A 21,245-nucleotide genomic window follows, 5' to 3' on the forward strand; every position below is an offset into this window, starting at 1 on the left:
AGGGATTGGGAGGCTGGCCTTGTTGACTCAGCAGCCAATGTTGTGTTTTCCCAGCTGGTCTGTGGGGGCATGGGGAGCATGCAGTCATAGCTGTGGAGGAGGGGAGCACACACGGCAGGTCCAGTGTGTCCAAAGAAGTCAGACCAAATATGACACACTTGCTGATTCTCACTGTTCTCAGCCGACCCCGTCCAGGAGGCAAGCCTGCAGCACCCACAGTTGTCCACCAACTTGGACCACAAGCCCGTGGTCACAGGTGAACATGCGTCATTAATATGTGAAAGTCACCTTGACACACATAGTATCGGTGTGCCAAACAAGTAAGACAAGTAAAAAACAGACAAAAGTAGAACAAAACTTTTCTCAATGCAGAAACACAAGTCTTCATGTATGAGCTCTGCACATTCAGGTCTTGAAGAGGAAGTCAACCTAAAAAACAATTTTTACTATATATGCAGTAACACGGCATTCTCATTAATATTGCGTTTGTGGAATATGAGTTAAGAAGCAAAATCCACTCATTTTTATCCATTTCAGAGGGCGGCCATTGTGTCACTTGCTGCCTACTGAAAATGACATCACAGTTGCTCAATGCTCAGGTAATGGCCAATCACGGCTCACCTGTTTTGGTTGTTATCTGAGCCCTGAGCAACTCTAATGTCGTTTTCAGTCAACAGCAAGTGGCAAAATGGCCGCCCCCTGAGATGGACAAAATTGGGATTTTATTACTTAACGTATATTCCACAAACACAATATTAATCAGAATGCCATGTTTCGGCTGTGGGCCTGCATAGAACATATGATTGTAAAAATTATTTTTGGGTTGACTTTCCCTGTAAAGTCGTACCGTGCCTCACGAAACTGGGTTAGTCAAGTCTTTACGGGCATTTTATCATGCTGAAGCACAAGATATTCTGATTGGTTGACTGTCCGTCCCAATGTTGTGAAATGCTATTATGTCACTGTAGTGCAAAGTCATGGTACTACGTTCTGATCTTGATCTATTGTGTCCAGAGAAGTATCTTTTTCCAGCATTATGTTTGTCATATCATGATGTTTGTGTATATATTATTTTCTTATAGCTAAAAAATATGACCTATTGATTTTTAATGATATTCAATTCAGTTTCTCTGAGATCAATAGCTGAGGTAAAATCAGTAAATGTTCAGCTGATCGTCATCAAGTATTCAGGGATATTGTTATGTATTAATGCAAGAATTTTACGGACTTTAAAGGATATCCAACCCAGAATGTTGCTTTTAATGTATGCAGCACAACATTGTTTATACTGTAGTCTCAGTTTGGTTTGAACAATAGGAAAACATATACCAAAGATATCAGAACCAAAACAAAATTGATATTTTTAATGTATTTAATTAATTTCAATCACTTAAAGGAGTATTTAGTTTAAACTGTGATGTATATTTTTATTGGACCCCACGCAGAGAACTAGACCACACACATGCAAGGAGGGATGTCAGTGTCACATGATTGGTAATCTTGTTTTCTGTTTCAGTGTTCTCGCAAATGCGGTAATGGCTTGAGGAAGAGGACAGTGTTGTGTACAAGACTCAACACAGGTACGCAGTCACAGACGCTGCAAGACAGTTTATGCGCAGTCTTGCCGAAACCTGCTAGCCAAGAATCCTGCTTCATCAAACGCTGCCAGAAACAACGCAAAGTTCAGTGGTTTGTCTCAACATGGCAAGAGGTAATTTTAGACGAGTTGTTGGACCTAATATGAAAATGTACGAGAATTGTATTAATGTATGTATTTACAATTTTCCTTTTCCTTATTTTGGATTTTCAGTGTTCAGTAACATGTGACCACGGGTATCAAGCACGATTCATCAAGTGTGCAGAAAAAGTATGTAGAGTAGACCTTACTGGAAACAATAGATATTTTACAAGTCTTATTACAGTGACAGCTTCTAATTAATTTCCTAATTTCTGGTTCCATCACTAAAGGATGCAGCCGGCAAATACAGAGAACTTGCAGTCAAAAAGTGCCACCACATCCCAAGGCCCAAAGTGGCTCTCCACCGGCCCTGCATCTTAGCTGAGTGTCCCGTGCGTACAACCCCTTCAGTACAGCGGTGGAACGCACATCATCGTCCAGTTTTACCTCTCCCACGGCCTGAATGGCATACATCTCCCTGGTCTGAAGTAAGAAAGAACGTTTAGAAACGGAACCCTGTTACCCACTCACAAAAGTAATATACCATACTAAATTTAGTTAAACGAGATTTATGTCATTCATATGGTTATCTGTCTTTGTGCTAACAGTGTACAGTGACATGTGGAGGTGGAGTGCAGGCGAGGACTGTCCAATGCATGGCCCACGGGAAACCCTTTTCTGGCTGTGCCCTCCATCTAAAACCACCAATGTCCCAGGCTTGTAACACCAACTTCTGCCCACAACCTGACAAAAAGGGTATGGAACCTTCTCTATGACGAAAATGTTTACACTCACTGGTGACACAATTTGGTATACCAGCACACACTGATGAGATTCTAAATAAAAATTGTATGAAGGATTGTGCACTTAATAACGTTGAGTTTTGATTTATAGTCAGAGAAGTATTAATCTCACAATATGTATTATAATTGTAAACGTTGAGAAATGTGCTCTCTGCAACACACTAAAAGCATGATGGAGCATTTTGACACCCTCATATAAGTGAATAACAAATCACTACAAACACCGCTCCGTATGATGTAGGCATTTGTACACTACTAACATTTTTAACCACAGACATAGCATACTGTCAAATGAATTCGCTCTGGTATTCGTTGTTTTGGGTGAACCTAAGTAAGTGTGTTGGTTGTTGTACGTACTTAAAGCTATTTCACTAAATCAAAATAATTGTTGACTGGAGAATTTCCCATTTTTTCTCCACAGATCTGGCATGTCGGGATTACTTCCAGTGGTGTTATCTGGTTCCACAGCATGGCGTGTGCAACCACAAGTTTTATGGCAAGCAGTGCTGTCAGTCCTGTTCAAATTCAAACCTATAATCACAGAAGAGTGACTTTGTTTGTAATGCAGACAGGATTAAGATAGTCAAAAGACTATTCTTGATACCCATGCTTGAAAAGTTGTGTTGATGTGTGCTCATGCGCAGCACTAAAACACTAAAGACATTTCAATGGAAGTTCCTGTGAGCTGTAACAACTGAGTCTTTGCTTGCGATGCTGGACATCTGAAAACAAGAACTTCTTGCTGAGAGTGCTACACAGGAATGTGATCAGGACACTGCTAAAAGAACTCAGCTCTTTGGAGAAAAAAAAACTGGTAAACTCACTGCCGAGAAAAAAAAGGAACTTCAGAAAATGTTCTTGTCATGTGCCCAATCTGAAGGAGACAAGTTCAAACATCTGATGCATTCTTGTTGGCAGCACAATGGAATACATAAGTACATTAGGAATAACAGCTTATGAAAAGGGACATAGTTAAATCATTTTACTGTAAAACTTGAAAAAAAAAAGTCCAAAGTGGATTTTGTATCAGCTGGATAAAAAGATGATTTTCCATATTCACAAGGTGAAAAAAAATCTTGAGTAATTGAGGTACTAGTTATACTAGTTGTATACTCAGTGGTGCTACAGTATTGTTGTTTGTCACCACTACAATGTGACATCCTCAAATTTCATGAATGAACAAAATAATTGTTGACCCATGTGCAGTATGTTTGTTATTTATTGGCTTTATGATACATCATTGCAGGAGAATTGTATTAATAAGCAGACCTTTTATTACTCTACCCTTAGGGCATTCATATTTTATACGCTGTTTTGTAAGAGGCAGACAAATTGCTCCATTTATAGTTAGGGATGTGCACATTTTTTTTTCCATAAATTCCTGTTTTTCAGGACCAATACCGAGAACTTTTTTTTTTTTTTAACATTTTGAGTTAACTATAGTTTGTGCAAATTTGAAGGAAAGAAATGCTCAAACATTTGTCCTAACCAAATATGACATTATGACATTACTATTACAACAAAAATCAAAAACAGATTATTTTTCTAGAACTCCATGTTTATTTTTTAAAAGCAAATATTTTGTTTTTAATGGCTTATCAAATATAAACTTTAGTTCAGTGCATAATAAAAAGACAGAGTAAATGAATGTTTAAATGGTGTGTGTATACAATGAGTACAGATAGAAATAGAATTATGACTGAACATGCAGATATGTGAAATCATACAACAGCATTGATCACCTTCTCGATGATTCTTTCACTTTACAGAAATAAATACTCTGTCACTCTACTGGAACCACATAGAAGATACAAAACTAAAAAATAAAGGCTTCTAGGAGCCCACAATTTCTTGGGTAAGGATTTGTAAAGTGCACGAACAAGTACTGCAAGTTGAAAATATGCTTTGTAAAACAAACAAAATAAAATACAGCAAATGCATAACTGAGAATTGCATAGGCTACAGCACAGCCCTTTATCATTTTAAGTTCACATCCAGCCACTATGTGGTCAGACCTAGCAAGCTAGCACTCCTAGCAGGGCTAACATGACAAGTCCATAAATCAATAGTGAATCTCCAGCTATCGGTGTATGTCACCTCATAATTTTCTGGCAAACACACATCCGATAAACAGCTATGGCTCGGAAGTACAAACCGTAGCGCCAAGTGCTTTATTAGCCAACAAAAGTCAATGTCCTCAACGATGGTAAAGGGTTGATAGTCAAGCGCCCATTATTTCCATGATTAAATCATAGATCATTTTAGACCTCGGGTCATCTCCGGCAAACATTTTTTGTTTTTCAATAGCCATGGCAATGGAACCCAGCCCCAGGTACTGTGGCTGGCCTTCGGGCAGTTTCTTTACAGCGTAGGAGTCTTCATAGGCTTTCAAAACACCATTGTGCTTGCTTTTTTATAATGTTATCGGATTTATTGATATGCCGTCACGATTCCTATTATTGACCCAATAATTTTTATCGTGAATACCTCATTTATATGAAAACAAATTATATTTCAATAAAAATAATAACTGTCATAACAATGACTATTAACAATTATTATTACTGCGTGAATGACAATAATACAGGTTCAATATTGTGCTATATTTTGGCTATAGAAGAACTGACAGGTAATGGCTCGTGCAATGTTGCAGCAATGTTTACAATGTCAATAAAATAACAATTAAATGTGTGTCATATTTATGTTTCTGTTCTTTCTAGAGTGCAGATTTCATTTACAGTTCACACTCATTGGCACTAAAATTTGAAAATTCAAAATGCATGTCTATTCAATTTAAAAGGAGTTTTCAAATGCATCACAGAAAGCTTGTCCTCAATGCGTTCCTATCTAGTGGGCATAGTCATACTGTTTTAATTAACCATTGCTCAATAGTCAAACATCTGTGGGTGCTGTGTAATGTATTTTATGATGTTAAGAGACAGTGTTAGGCTTTATTAGTTTATTCTATCTAATGAGAAATGAGCCACTCGCATGAAGTTTCTGGAATTTTGTGCCTGCAACCTAGTCAAGTCAAAACTTGATTTAATTGTTATTGGCAAGAGAAGAGCAACAATGGCTTTCAGAGAGCAACTTGCAGTAAAAAGTCCAATGTGATCAAGATAAATCTGGTAAAAGGCAAAGCATTACTTAAAGAAGGTCTTACTTAGCCCTGTTCAAAACTTTACTATCTCTGACTTCATCTGTTTAGAAAGATTAGCCTTTTCGCCTGAGAGACACTCAGGTGGTCCACTGAAAGAGACAGTTATCTTTCCATCAGGATACACACACATCAATCACAACAACTTTGGTTGGATGACATGGTGAAAAGGCACTGCACTGCTCATTTTGTGTCACAAAACCAGCTAGAAAAGGTATCAAAGGAAACTCCTGATTTCTAACAAATTAATTACCAGTAGGTGCTTAAATTCTTCTCATGAATAATCCTTGGTTGTATCAATGGCAACAAACAATGCCACTGGATTAAGTTTAATTCAAAGTCATAAAATACGATCACAAAATATATTTAATCCTGGGCACACAACAGGCATAGGACCATGTATGATATCTCAAAGCGGCCCAACAGACGGTGAGTGTTTGGAGAGGGTATACATAGTTTGACTGGATAATTAATCAAAATTTTATCTTGATTTTGATTTCCCTTGATTTCCCACTTTACCATGGTTTAGGGTTTTGCGTGTCCCAATGATCCTATAAAAAAATTAAGTTGTCAGGGGCGTTCTGCCCCCGGTCCCCCTTGGCAAACAGGTCCTAGGGTGAGGAACCAGACAAACCACGGCTAACAAACCCCTTATGATGAATAACATGATTGGTCCACATTTTCCCTTACCCGCGCCCTGGACCCCACTCTGGAGCCAGGCCTGGAGGTGGGGCTCGTTGGCGAGCACATGGTCGTCGGCCCGGCTCAGGCCGAAAAGGCGACGTGGGTTCCCCTTCCCATGAGCTCACCACCTGTGGAAGGGGTCAAAGGGGTTGGGTGCCCTGTGAGCCAAGCGGTGGCAAAAGGCAGGGAAACTAGCTCTAGGGATATGGAATGTCACCTTACTGGCAGGGAAGGAGCCCGAGCTGGTGCGCGAGGCAGAGAAGTTCCGACTAGATATATTCAGACTCGCCTCCACACACAGCTTGGGCTCTGGTACCAATCCACTCAAGAGGAGTTGGACACTCTTACACTCTGGACTTGCCCAAGATGAGAGGCAGATGTGGGCATATTTATTGGCCCCTAGCTTCACGCCTGTACTTTGGGGTTCACCCTGGTGCACAGCCTTTTCGGGGTTCTTGGATGGTGTGCTGGAGAGTGCTCCCCCTCTGGACTCCATGGTCAGCATGGTCTCCCATTCTCTTACAGTCTTAAGTATAAGACTAGATGTGTTTCAGGAATCAATATGACACAATCATTTTAAACCTAACCCAAGAAAGAGAGGGAGACAAACACACACAACGACTGTATATATGAACATTTCACCCCCAGTTCTCACTGTCATTGCCCAAGTTATGGCCTTGTCGAGGCTTAAGCAGACGCAACATACAACGAGACCACACAGTAGTGCTGTGATTAAGCTGAGTGGTCTATTACCATGCACACAAAAAAGAAAAACAATAGAGAATCCTAATTTACAATGAAGCTCCTTCGGGGCAAGCCCAAGCCAAAATAACAAACAAAACACATCTAATGTTACCCAACCAGCTATCTAAACCCTATGAAAAACAAAAACGAAACCAAAATATTTCCACGAAACCCAACTTCCTAAGATAATAAAAACAGGAGAACACTGTTCCACAAAAATGGAAGTTCACCCCAACTGCTTCAAGCGCTATATGTACAGGTGGTGCAACAAAAACTCTCAACTAACAAATGATAACAAAAAATAAAATGAGAGAAACCACACTAGAAACTAACTTACAAACAAAAAAAAAAATAGCCGACTGGGATGGGTACCGGCTGGCCAAGCAGAACGCAGCTCTGGTGGTCGCTGAGACAAAAACTTGGCCATGGGAGGAGTTCTGTGAGGCCATGAAGAACGACTATCGAAAAGCTTTGAGGAAAGTCTGGTCCACCATTCGACATCTCTGGAGGAGGGAGCAGTGCACCTTTGACACTGTTATCATGGCATGGCGATGTTGACCTCGACTCAGGAGTTGGGACATTGAGTTGATGAGGAGAATGCCTCAACGACCTCCTCAATTCCACTGACACACTTTCCCATGGGGAAGCAGGGTCTGGGCTCTATGAGGTGGGTTGTCATAACTCTGGGGTTGAGGTCACAGAGGTGGTTAAAAATCTCTTGGGCGGCGAAGACTCAAGTGGATGAGATAAATTCCTAAAGGCTATGGCTGTTGTGGGGCTGTCCTGGTTGACACGCCTCTACTATATCACATTGAGATTGGGGACAATGCCTCTGGATTGGCAGACTGGGTTGGAGAATGTGAGGAGCCAAAGGCGAAGCTGTCAATTTATCAGTCAATCTACATTCCTATCCTCAACAATGGTCGTGAGCCGTGGATCGTGACAGAAAGAACAAGATTCTGGATACGTAAGGCTGCGCAGGCTTCTCCCTTAGAGATAATGTATGTTTATACCCTATAAAACAGTTGGAAATTAATTCTACAATGAAATAATTGTTATTTAAAGTATTTGAATGTCTTAAATGTTGAATTTCTTTCTAGGTTCAGCCTCAATCAATGTAGTGTAACTAAAGCAAAATTATTATTTATATCAACTTGCTACAATTGGCAATGAGTTAGCAAATTGCATTCACATGAATACAACGTAAATTAAACATGTTCAGCTGAATGTATTTTTTACTACTTAACATGTTGGGGTGGCATGGCTCGTGGTAGAGTGGTCAACTCCCAACCCTCGGGGTTTGGGGTTCGATGCCGGGCCACTTGTGACCATGTTGATGCTGAACCACCCTGATGCTGTGTCATCAGTAGGTAAAGGAGGAAAGTATTAAAGCACTTGGAGTACCTAAGGTAGAAATGTGAAAGCCATTTTACCATGTGTAAAAACTGAAGTGGTTTAAGGCAATCGGTTTCCATGCGAATTTCTAGTAAACTCTACTAATTCGGGTTTAGCGTGTGCTTCCTCTTGGTGAGGTCAGTCTTGCAAAAGAGATGGTAAATCTCAACGAGTTTTTAACCTGGTTAAATAAAGGCCAACAGCAAATTCCCATCGCAATACTTGCACTACTTGTTTGGCCAGTGAGCTGGCAATTGGACTATATTTATACATATTTTTTATTACTGCCATGGCAGTATAGGTAACACCTTAAACCCGCTATTGTTCTTCTCGCTCAGATTGAGCCCTTAAATGCTGCTTTTGTATTTGTCTACTCTTTTTCTTTGATGAATGCTCCCTTTTTTTTAAATTGTGAATATTACTGTGAATATTGTGAATACTGCTGTGACAATTTCCCCTCTCTCTCTCTCTCTCTCTCTCTCTCTCTCTCTCTCTCTCTCTCTCTCTCTCTCTCTCTCTCTCTCATCCATCCATCTGTTTGTCATATTTTGTCTGGTGCCTCACCTGGGACCTGCTTGCCTTTGGTGACCCTGACAGAGGCATAAGCCTCAGACAATTTAGCTCTAGGATCACTGAGATTCAAAACCTCTCCACAGCTCACAGAGGAAGTCACATTTTTGTGTGACAAAAAAAAAAGACATATTAACAGGAGTGAGTAGACTTTTAAGATCCACTGTAACTTCCTTTCCCCACCCTTGTTATTATTGACTGACTGGGTTGATTGTGTTAAAAGAAATTAACCCATAAGTTAAATATACGTATGTACTACTGTTTTAAGGTTTTGCTACCCACTTATAAATTATTACACGGCTTAGCACGTTCCGTCCTGAAACTGTCGATCAAAGCACGCTGGTAGTTTAGAGATCCCGAGAGCTAAAAAGAAATCCGTAAATTCGTGAACATTTTCTATTCAGGCTCCAGTGCTCTGGAATGCCCTGCATGGAAATTTGAGTTGCCACCTCAGTTAGAAAAGTTTAAAACTCGACTTGAGACTTATTTGTATACTCTCTCATTCAGTTGAACTACATGTTGGCTTGTTTGATTGCCGCTTCACTTTCTCCTGTCCCCTCCGCCCTTGCTTGGAGAATGGCCTATAGGTGATGACAAATGAATTGCATGTCTCTGTACGGATTCTGTACCAACTGAACAAGATCTGTAGTGGACCACCTCTTCAGACGTGCTGCTATGGAGATTTCCAAATTGACTAACTGGGTCTTGCCCTGCGACTGGCTGGCGACCAGTTCGGGGTGTAGTCTGCCTTCGCCCATTGACGGCTGGGATAGGCTCCAGCAACTCCCCGCGACCCTGTATAGGATAAGCGGTTTGGAAGATGATGACTAACTGGGTCTGATTTTGGCCGCACGGTGGTCGACTGTCTGATTTTGGCCGCACGGTGGTTGACTGGTTAGCACGTCCTCTGCACAGTTCAGAGGTCGTGGGTTCGATCCCGGCTCCGGCCTCCCTGTGTGGAGTTTGCATGTTCTCCCCGTGCCTGCGTGGGTTTTCTCCGGGTACTCCGGTTTCCTCCCACATTCCCAAAATATGCATGGTGAGTTGATTGGACTCTCTAAATTGCCCCTAGGTGTGATTGTGAGTGCGGATGTTTGTCTCTGTGTGCCCTGCGATTGGCTGGCAAACAATTCAGGGTGTCCCCCGCCTACTGCCCAAAGACAGCTGGGATAGGCTCCAGCACGCCCCGCGACCCTTGTGAGGATAAGCGGTATTGATAATGGATGGATGGATGGATGGATGGGTCTGATTTTGAGGAGGAGCCACTTCTCCGAAGGCATCTTCCTACATCAAATTAAATAAATTCTTACACTATTATAACTAACATTGTACAGCACCACATTAAATGTTGCCCACGCAGCATCCATTGCAGGCTGGTCATCCTGCAAGGGGCGTTCCCCCCATCGCAAGGTGTCTTATCCTCCATAGATGTTTTTTTTCGTTTTGTTTTGTTTTTACGTTCGTCCTTACCCTCCTGTGGGGTTAAGATCAGGGGATGTTGTTAATACATATCAACTGTGCGCGTGTGAAGCGCTTTGAGACTCTTTCGTGATTGAGGACTATATAAATACATTTCACTTGACTTGACTTGACTGTGTCCGTGGTCATGGATCTAGTGTGACAGCAACCTACCTGACTGGAGGTTTTGCTTGAGAAGCAGAGGGATACAGACTTTGTACAACATTACCATCTACTGGTGGTACCTCTAAACGCAAAGCGAGTTAAAAACGCATAGAATCCACTTTGCTCGCCCCCCAACAAACAGATTTGCGCTGGGGATCATTTGCTTCATTCTAAAATGGCATGTAATTGTTTATCAGTAAAGAGTCTTATTTTATGCATTGCCTAAATTTATTTTGTTTGATTTGAAAATGGGAGGGTCGGGGTGCAAAAGAAAACGCCAAATTATAACCAGTAGGACGCGCTGTTGACACGTTAGCCCTCCAAAAAAACAGCCAACCTAAACCGCACCCCCGCCCCCAACCGGTTTATACACAGTTATGTCACTAATATCATGTCATTCCTGTAAATCCCAGAATTTTATATAATTAGATAATGGATGGATGGATAAAACAAATCCTAATATTTTGTTGTCGTCATCAGTGGGTGTGCAGTAGGAGCGAGGCACGCGTGTGTTGTACGGGGTTTGAGAACGTGTTGTCACGCCCAATAGGCCATAAAGCACTGCCAGAGCAAAATTGTTTCTGGTCTGGGGGGAAAAAACTATGTACGGAAAGAAACACACAGCAAATCAAATTAGATTAATTTATTAATCCATTACTAACCTTAGTCTCGGTTTATACTTGAAGGAGAAATATGATTTCTTAGACTGGCATTTCCGGAAGTTTCCCCGAATGGGTCCTGCCTTGGGTCCTTGGCAACGTTGCAGACGTGAAAATGTGTTTGTTTTGAACCTGTGTGGCCACTCCATGTGGATTGGAATACGATTGATTTTGTAAGAGTTTTGTTTGTTATTTTGTAAATTAGTGCCATGATGCCAGGGGACAACCAGCCCAAACCTGTAGCAATAGCGTCGGACGCGACGCCAGGGAATTGTCAGAATTGCTCCGTTTTGCATCAGGTCTGGCATATACAAAGCTTCATAGTTCACGATGTTGTTTTTGTTAATCTAAGACACTGTTTCTTAATCTTTCTCACTTCACACAGACCTTAACAGAATATGTGTCATCACTTTTGTCACTGAAAAAGAAGATTTTGGTTTCTGAGTGAGTATTGATGCACATAGACAAGAACACGAAAGAAACACACGACTATCGGTATACGATGGGTAGTGCTATTCGCTGAACGCATTACTGTATTACAAATTTCTGACATTACTTCGCTTGCGCAAAATTCGACCGATTTTTTTTTTTTAGCACAGATCAACACAACCAGCTACTTTATGTAAATCGCACATCCTCCGTATTCATTTTATTCCGGGTGTCTTTTATGTTTTTAGTGACACGATTTCTCTGCAACAAAAGCACAACGAACTTCAGAGCCGATTGGTTACTTTGGAGAAAAAGACAGAGGATTACGAGTCTGTGCAAGCAGAGTTGAAAGATAAAAAGGTATGTCTTGTCCATACAGTAAAATGTCGTTATTCCTACTGTAAGTCATTTGTTGAGGTCAGAGGTGGAACGAGGGACCACAACCCACAGTCAGGATTTCCTTAAAATAAAGTAAAACACAAATGTGAGATGACTATTTGATTTGACACACATTCAATGAACTACAGGTAACATAAATACACATTAACAAGAAAAGAGTAACATTCCTGTTGTGCCTACAGTTCAGAATGGCATGGCTATTTGGTACACTTTGTAAATATTTCTACTGAATCAAGCCAAACCTTTCAGTTAACTTAAGTTGACTTCATGAAACCCTGACTGTGGGTTGTGTGATAAACTTTGGCCTTCTGGACATGTCCTCCTTTTTGTTACCTGGTCACAGGCCTGCAGGATACTCATGTGGTGTTTTGTTTTGTTCGTACTTGGTGTCTGTGGGCAACAGTTTGATCACTCTTGATTTTAAAGGTTTCTAATCCAAGGACATATATTGACAGGTAGAAATGCCCTTCCACTAGAGAGCAGAAGGTATAATGACCCTGTGCATCCACTTGTTTCTATTTGTAAAGCATCAGAAGTCATGTCTTTTTGGGAGTATATCATCTTTGTGTTCAATGAAACAGGCATGCTATTCACATTTAGTAAGTAAACTTGAAAGTAATTTGAGACGTGATCATCGTTATTTCAGCAGTGGTACTGTTTATGACAGTTTTGTTTGGTGTCCTCAGCAATTTTATGTAATGCAATATGGTGCCCTGGCTCGATGAAGTTTGGGAACATCTATTTGACTAACTGCGGCAGTGTGACTTATCAGTAACCTCCCTGTGTGTCATAAAAAAATTCATAAACACATTTAATTATTCGAATTACAATTAATTTTACTTTTGTATTGTAACTTGACGTGGTTGAAAGTTGTCTTGCTTCAATTGTGATACTAACCATCCTGAATTATTGTAGAGGATTCTTCAGGACTATAGTCAGATGTCTGAAGAAGTTGACAAGTTGAAACAAGAAAACAGTATTACATTGGCTGAGTAAGTTATCATTCCAACAACAACCTTGCCATTTATATGATTATGGTTTGAGTGAATATTTTTCATTTTGTTTCCTATACTTTAGGAATGGGAAGCTTGAAAACCAAATAAAGGCCATTAAAGGTAATTTGAAGTCAAACACGGAGGTACCACTCTTATGATTAAGTTAATTCTAAATATTTGTTGTCATTTAAAAGTGTCTTTTTGAAACATTTAGAACTCACTGAAACTCAGTCACTTGAGAATGCACAACTGAAACGGGAAAAGGCCATGTTAGAAAATGATTTGGTGAATGTCCAAGTAAGTAAAAGTGCACTCTGACCGTTTTTACCAACCCCTGATGTCAGTCTGCATGTGGCGTGTGAAATACAACATTGGTCTGTCTCTGCAGATATCGTTGAAGAAATCTGAAGAAAATGCAAATAAAGTTGAACAACTGATAGAGAATCAAGACAGGATGACAAGCATGTAAGACCATTCTCATTTACGTGTCTTTAAGCTGCTTGAGTTCCTAACATACTGCTTTGTCCATCAACAGAAAAGAAAAACTTGCAAATAGTGTTACACTGCTTGAAGGTATTTAAAATACTTAACACCATCTATTTCTTTGTCTAAAATCAAAATGATAAATATGCCTTGATGCAAGAATCAATACATGTTTCCCCCCACTTTCAGAATCAGTTTCCCAAAGGAATAATCAGATATCACTGCTAAATAAGGAGAAGGTCCTGCTGCAGCGAAACATTTTTGACCTCCAGGTGCAGTATATTATGAAGTTTATGATTGTTTAAAAGGAAAGCTGGCAGAGTTTAACCTACTTAATTGAAATGTCACATTGTATTTACAGGGAAGACTTATAAAACTGGAGCGAGAAAGAAACAAAGGTAAGAAAATTAATTTTTTTTAAAAATGTTTAACACTGTAATTTACATGCATTTGAACCAGTTGAACAGTGCACACTAGTTGCAAACTAGTCTGAATTTTCTCTACCCAGAATATAGAAGTGCGTCAACTCAGGCAAGAACACCTCCAGAACATAAAGTTGACAAAGGTGTGCTGTTGATATCAATTACGTTACAAACTGTCTAAACTACAATAACTTTCCACAAGTTTTAAATATTTCCTGTGGATTCCATTTTTACAGAAAAGGTTCGAGTACTTCTAGAGCGTCTGTGGGCTTGTGTGGAACCGCAACACCTGCAGTCAGCCAACTTGCTGCGTTTACCTGGTGAGGTCTCATGATTACACTCACCGCTGCAGCTTTCAGCTGTTTAGTAATCCTTGTGTTCCAGTTTATCACATATAGCTTCACTTTTCCTGTAATTTCAGAGCCCACCTCTCCACAAAGCAAATGCATTCGTCAGAGCGATCAACCCCAGATTCCTTTCCACAATATTAGTGATGGAAAAAAATCCTCCACCCAGACAAAATGCACTGACACACAATTGAAAACATCTCCACGTGTACAGAAAGCAAAGAAACAAGCATCTCCACTAATAAAGAGCACAAAGCTAGAACAAGAACCCTTTCCAACAAACAACAATCACCCGTCCAAACAAGTCAAACCAAGGGAAGCTTCTGACACGCCCAACCCAGATGAGATATTGGAATGGTTCAAGCCTCTGCCTCCTTGCTTATCGCCTTTATCTGTAAGACTTTATTCAATTATTCATTTACAACAATTGCAATTTTGTACACACAAAAAAAACAAATTTTGCTTTTCTTGGTCAGTGATTGGTCACATGTATTCTCATTCCTTGCAGGAGAATGGAACAGGTTTTATGGAGACGGGAGAAAGAGAAAGAGAACATGCCACACATGGTCACTGTCATAATGAAAAGGAGTTCCAGCATACTAGAGCAAAGTCAGACCTGTCTTTAAAACCGCATTCAACAACAACAGAGGAAAGTGTAGCTTTGTGTAAAGTAGCAACACATGAAATGGAATGCACATCCAATGGACATGAATCAAGTGTCACCACAGAGCTAAAGGATGAAAAACCAAGCACGAATGGTGAGGAAATGCAGATTGAGGACAATATTGTGGAGGAAATAGTATCATTTTCCACATCAGATAAAGTACAGGATGCTCCAGCAAGTACTATTAATAATGATATGTGCTGTGCAGAAACTCGCACTAATTGTGCTGTCAGTAAAGCACAAGAAACAGACCACTGTAACACTACAGAATCGCAGGAACAAGCTGAAGGACAGCCAATTAAAGTTGAGTCTGCTATTACAGAGAAATATGTTGACAAAGTCTCTTTTGGTAAAATCCATGCCACGCTTTGTGGAGAATCCCACAAAGAAAACACTGTAGTCAGCATGGAAGTGTTAGATGTGCAGTCAGTTACTTTCTCAACTTGTATCAACTCTGTACAGGGCAAAGACGATTTAAATACGGAACACGTGTCTGAAAAGGAAAACAACATTCAAAACTCAAGTCATTTGGTGCAGGAAACTCAAGATGTTGTAGACTTAAATCCCCAAAAGAAGGCAGAGCATCATGGAGAGGACTCTGAAATGCAAGATGACCACCCATTTATACCAAGCTGTGACATTAATTGTAGCAATACAGAAAGTGAAGACCTGAAAGAAAATGAGGGATTCTGTCTTATAGACAAACAAGTGCAAGGAACTCAGGAAACTTCTCCGTCAAACCCAAGTAGCAATATACCACCTGTCTCAATGATTAATATTGCAGATGAAAACATTGCCAACAAGATACCTTGTGATACAATATCTCCACTGACCGATCTCCGGAATGATACAACAAGAGAACAGTCTCCTTCAGACACAACCGTTAACTTGAATGAAGAAAATGTGTATTTGCTGTGCAGTCATTTGAGTCGGTCTTGTTTATCAACCAATGTAAACACAAGTGTTTCTGGGGACTATGGAAAAACTGTGGAAAATTATACTGGCGTAAACAGCAAACACCTTTCAACAAACAAAACGCCGAAGCAATCCCAGAACAAAGGTGTTGTGGAAGGGCTTGTTCCCAAAGGCTTGCCTTATGGCGAACCTCATGATGGACAGACAGTCACCACGAAAGCACATACGGTTCCAAATGTGAATGGACGAGGTCAATCAGAGACCTCTGCTGAAATTCCTGACGAAGAAAATCATGATATGATCGTTAGTAGTGCATCCGCAGCTGTTCCGGTGACAAGTGCAACTGCAGAACCCATTCAACGCTTGGACTCCATCTGCGAAGTTCGCACTGAATTGGGTCCACCACTCCCTCCTGTTCTCACTCCTCTGAAGACCCCTCCAAAAGCGGGTAGACCAATCAATCCAAGGCATGCCATTGGAAAGCCGTCCTTTCCCTCCTTAATGGATAGATTGGCCTCTCCTTCCGCTCAGGTCCAGACCCCTGTGACTCCCAACAGTCAGAAAGTGTGTTCGTCTTCAACTCTCAGAAGTCCCCTTCTTCCAAACGGAGTCCCCTTGTCGCCTCTTCAGTTTGGCTCTGCTACCCCAAAACATGCGGTGCCTGTCCCAGGTCGCCTACCTGCTGCACTGAATTCCTCACCGTCCACAGCCCCTTGTCCACCTCAGGAAAACTCCATGAGGATTCTGGACAACATGTACCCAGAAATGTCTGCACGTGCTTGCTCATTGAGCATTCTTCGAGGGAACCTTCGCATTAGTTCTTCAGAAAGTGTAGCATCACCACCATCAACTGACAGTCAGATGTCCAGTTTTACAACAGTCACTTCCCCCGCCACTGCTTTCACCAAGCCTGAAATGAGAGGAGAGAAACGACTTGCCACAGAGTTGCCTCAGTTTAAAAACAGCAAATCTCCCAGATTAGATGGCAGCTCTCCAAGTGTCGGACAAGTTGTGCCTGCCTCCTTGACAAACAGTGGCTATGATTCAGCATTGCGTCAAACACCGAAGCTCCAACCGATCAAAATAAAAGAAACGGTTCAATCGGTGGCATTGGAAGAACCTGATGAGAAAAGCGTTATAGTCCGCCTTTTGAAGCGTATTGAACATCAGGCTTTTGATTTGTTGCCTGTGATCCAGAGTCACATACATGTTGGTAACCTGGCCACAAAACCTGTGCTGAGAGATGAGGAAAAAGAAGTCATTTCTGAGATTTCTCAGAGCAGCTTGGTTAGTATGTTAATTCAGTATTTATTGCTGTTTTGTAGTCATATATATATATATATATATATATATATATATATATATATTTACAATTTGATTAATATGCTGACGTTTCTAGTAACAATCTATATAATATTTGATACAATAAAGTTTTAGTTCTTAAACTCGTGAATTTTCTCTAAACTGCATACATTATTATGGCATTTTTATCGCCATAGATGTTTTTCAGCAGGGCTTTCTTTTTTATTATACGAGTCAATATCCTTTTGTCCTTGGTTAGTTTCTTACAAGACATTTTTTTTTACATATTTAGTATAAGTGCAGCACTATATATTCTGTGTGGATCTGAACTCGCGTTTGTTTTTGTTTTTTTCTTCACGTGAAGGCAGATGACATGAAGTTGGCCATCTTGAACAAACTGAAAACAGACAAGAAGGACATGTGCGAAAAATACGCGCAAGCTCTCTGCAGAGTCTACACAGCCATCTGTCGACAGAAGAGAGACTTTGAAAAGGCTCATACTCTGGCTTACAGCTTGCTTGTTGAAGGTTAGAGGTTGTCATCATATTTTTTAGGATTGAATGCACGAAACAACATGTCAGGCTATTGTGATATATTATGTTGAACTGCATGCATTTTATGTGAACCCAATTGTAATTTAATACATTGAAATAACATTCAAAATAAATGTTTTTTTTCCTTGAAATGAACAATTCCAAACATTTGACCATGTTTGGCGCCACATTTTCAGACCCTCTTTTACCCGAACGTTTAACAAATATTTAAAAATATATATAAATAAATTCCTGGGATTAAATGGCTGGACTGTGAAAAGACAAATTAATTTCTCCTTGGCAGTGAATGAGTTAAATAAATATTGATTGATTAACTCGTTCAATCCCTAGGCACTGAATGAGGTTAAAAAAAAAGTAGATAATGCATTTTAATATCCTGTCTTTCCTGTTTCAGATTTTCCCAACGTCGCCAAGATGATTTTGTTTATCGTGACAACATGGCCCAGTGTTTTGTCTCATAGCAGCCTTCTGTGCCAGGCTGTACACACAGTCACTAAACTTAAAGCACCACAAGATCTCACAAAGTGCCTGTCAGCATACCTTGGATGGGAAAAGGTAAAAAAAAAAAGGCATTAAACAAAACCTTGATAAGATGTATAAAAAAATGACAAAAATACATTATTTTAATGCTTGGTTTTGATTGTCAAAACAATGTTATATAGTTTATTGTTTGTGTCAAATTGACAAGACCTGCTAAAACTGAAACTCTGTGCCCCTACAGAGCCCACCCTGTGATATTGAACTTCTGATCTCTCACACACTGTCAGAGATGCAGTCAGGTTCAAAGCTGTCTTTCTTGAAACACAGTCGATATGGTACCGACCTGGGAACGGAGGCTTGGGAACAGGTCTTCACTTTGCATCTACTTTGTGCACAAAAGTCATGGAAGTGGAGCTATGACAATATCTTAAGGTACTAAACACTTATAAAATGCCATTCTGTAATTGTACTCCACGTCTTTCTAATTAAAGATTTGAAACGAAAGTATTTGCACACATTGACTACTTTGTTTCAGAAAATATATTTGATTTCTCCTTTGGAATGTATTTTCCTTAAATATTGTGATTTATGACTGATTTTTGACTCCCCCCTGTTTTTTCTTGGAATGATTCTGGTTCAGACAATTTTATTCCACAAGGGCCAATGTATTCATTTGTAGCTTTCCAGTTTGCATTCATACTTACAGTTAGTCCACGAATAAATAATGATGGAGAAATGTGTTGTAAATTATGTTTTTGCTCTGACAGTAAAGAATTGTGGCCACTGATGAACAGGTGGGTGTCACAGCCCCGAGACCAACAAGTACCAATCTCTGATGTAACAGTGGCGACCGTCCTCCGGCTAATTGGTTAGTTGTGTTTGTTGTTCACCATTTTTTCCACGATCAACAAGCGTGCAAATAAGTGTGATATATTTTGATGTATTTATTTGTTTTAAACAGGCATACTAGGTCAGGTGGGAATCAAGGAGAAGAACATGTCTTCAGTGTTAACTGTGGCCAGTGTCATCAATACCTTTGGTAGGCACAGCCAGAGTGAAGGTATGAAACATGAGAGGAAAAAGACAAAATAATCCCGATCATTATCTGGTGTCCAAACAACCAAGTAAAACATAATGTGGATTTTCATGATGACTACGACTTCTAATTTAATTGTTTTTTTCATGGCCAGGTATACCATGGGAAGTGCAGTTAGCAGCGGCGTACTGCATGTTCGACTTGTCACCATGCAACCCCAAAGAAGCCCTGGACGCGCTTGCAGCATGGCGAGGAGAAACATCACAAAGTGTTCCCCCTGTCGTCACAAGCTACATTTTCCAGTTGGCGTCGATCTGCAGGCTGATTAAGAAATGAATGACGCGTGCCTCACAAAGACCTCTGGTTGCTCACAAAAAATCGACACAATTTATTTCAAATTATTAAGGTAATATACGCTTTACAATTTTCAGCCTTTGATTAACGCACACGAAAATGTTTGAGCAGGCCATTTAAGGTGCCGACAGACTCTTCAATGCTATTTCTGCAGGAGCTTGAAAAGAACAAACTTCAGGTAATGTTGTGACCTTAGCCATGCTGTGCAAGTTTACTAAATTTAAGAGCTGTTTTGATAAGATTTATTTACTCTCATACCATTCTCCAATCATCTGCACGTTGTATTGATTTGAAGTTTTATTTTTAATGTGCATTTCTTGTCAGACAGGAACAAGGAAAATGAAGTGAAAAATGTATTTTGTATTATTTCTGATTAAATATTTTAACTATTCACACCCTGTGTAACAGATGCACAGTCATTGAGTTGTGCTAAGGCAAAATTTTAGACTGTTAATCATGTTGATGTGTGTTTATACATAACTATGGTGCGCTTGGAAATGTATAATGTAAATATGTTGTCTATGGAAAGCCCACCAACAGTAAATGTCTGTACAGTTTCAGAGATTATTTATTATTTTGCTAGTAAAGTTGTACGAATTATACAATCTGTGTTTGTCATCATTTTGTCAAGACTCATATGTAAGGATACAATTTAATGTTTAGTATTTGTAAATGTGTTAGTGGGATTGGAATTAGTATGCAGCCACTAATTGGCCATAAAAAAAGTACAACCCGAGATGGTTTTAGCCTATACTGTTATGATCCAGCTACCCTGCCTACTGCCCGATGACAGCTGGATGGATGGATGGACTATCCTTTGGAATCATCCATCCATTATCGATACCTCTTATCCTCGCAAGGGTCGCGGGGCGTGCTGGAGCCTATCCCAGCTGTCTTCGGGCAGTAGGCGGGGGACACCCTGAATTGGTTGCCAGCCAATCGCAGGGCACACAGAGACAAACATCTGCACTCACAATCACACCTAGGGGCAATTTAGAGAGTCCAATCAATTTACCATGCATGGTAATTTGGAATGTGAGAGGAAACCCGGAGAAAACCCACGCAGCCACGGGGAGATCATGCAAACTCCACACAGGGAGGCCAGGGCCGGTATCGAACCCACGACCTACGAACTGTGAGGCGGACGTGCTAACCAGTCGACCACCTGCCCCTTTGAAATCAATCAGTAGTTAAGAATATCTTTATAAGGATTAAAAAATAATACATCATCCAAGATCTAAATGTGCAATACTTGCACTATGTTGACGATTTCAACCACCGCAAGCGTCCTATCAGAAATATATACTGAATGAAGAGTACTGAACAGTACAGCACAAGTGGTTAGCTGATTTGGCTCACAGGCCTGAGGTTGTGGGTGCGAATCAGGGATTTGTCCTTTCTGTGTGGAGTTTGCATCTTACCCTGCCTGTGTGGGTTTTCTCCTGGTATTTCCTCACACATTCCAAGACTCGAAATCACAGGTCTCAAACTCGCAGCCCGGGAACCATTTGTGGCCAGCAGGATATTTTGCAGGCCCCTACTTGACATCAAA

At 40.4% G+C, this 21,245-nt stretch overlaps 2 protein-coding genes and 1 pseudogene across 2 annotated transcripts in view; 2 read left to right on the forward strand and 1 right to left on the reverse strand.

The window, feature by feature from the left end:
* Positions 1–3,674, forward strand: part of adamts16 (ADAM metallopeptidase with thrombospondin type 1 motif, 16) — a 49,885-nt gene extending 46,211 nt beyond the window's left edge. Inside the window, exons 19-24 of the mRNA XM_086037971.1 lie at positions 55–256; positions 1,517–1,711; positions 1,811–1,867; positions 1,969–2,166; positions 2,287–2,434; positions 2,903–3,674. Of these exons, the coding sequence (XP_085894097.1) occupies positions 55–256; positions 1,517–1,711; positions 1,811–1,867; positions 1,969–2,166; positions 2,287–2,434; positions 2,903–3,018 (916 nt within the window). The 3' untranslated portion in view covers positions 3,019–3,674. The remainder of the gene's footprint in view (positions 1–54; positions 257–1,516; positions 1,712–1,810; positions 1,868–1,968; positions 2,167–2,286; positions 2,435–2,902) is intronic.
* Positions 3,675–6,189: 2,515 nt separating this feature from the next.
* On the reverse strand, positions 6,190–9,064 carry LOC147143920 (uncharacterized; annotated as a pseudogene).
* A 2,329-nt stretch (positions 9,065–11,393) lies between these two features.
* On the forward strand, positions 11,394–20,429 carry ice1 (KIAA0947-like (H. sapiens)). The gene is made up of 20 exons (XM_086039001.1): positions 11,394–11,612; positions 11,699–11,757; positions 11,991–12,102; positions 13,057–13,133; positions 13,219–13,256; positions 13,351–13,433; positions 13,525–13,601; positions 13,672–13,709; positions 13,809–13,891; positions 13,981–14,017; positions 14,128–14,184; positions 14,278–14,361; positions 14,463–14,782; positions 14,897–17,254; positions 17,634–17,796; positions 18,218–18,378; positions 18,545–18,735; positions 19,071–19,171; positions 19,265–19,363; positions 19,494–20,429. Exons 1-20 carry the CDS (start codon positions 11,523–11,525, stop codon positions 19,673–19,675), a joined length of 4,410 nt encoding a protein of 1,469 aa, XP_085895127.1. The 5' UTR covers positions 11,394–11,522; the 3' UTR covers positions 19,676–20,429.
* The last annotated feature ends 816 nt before the right edge of the window (positions 20,430–21,245 follow it).

Source organism: Filicampus tigris, chromosome 8 (genome assembly GCF_054856515.1).
Source record: "Filicampus tigris isolate MCC_2025a chromosome 8, RoL_Ftig_1.0, whole genome shotgun sequence".
NCBI classification, from domain to species: domain Eukaryota; kingdom Metazoa; phylum Chordata; class Actinopteri; order Syngnathiformes; family Syngnathidae; genus Filicampus; species Filicampus tigris.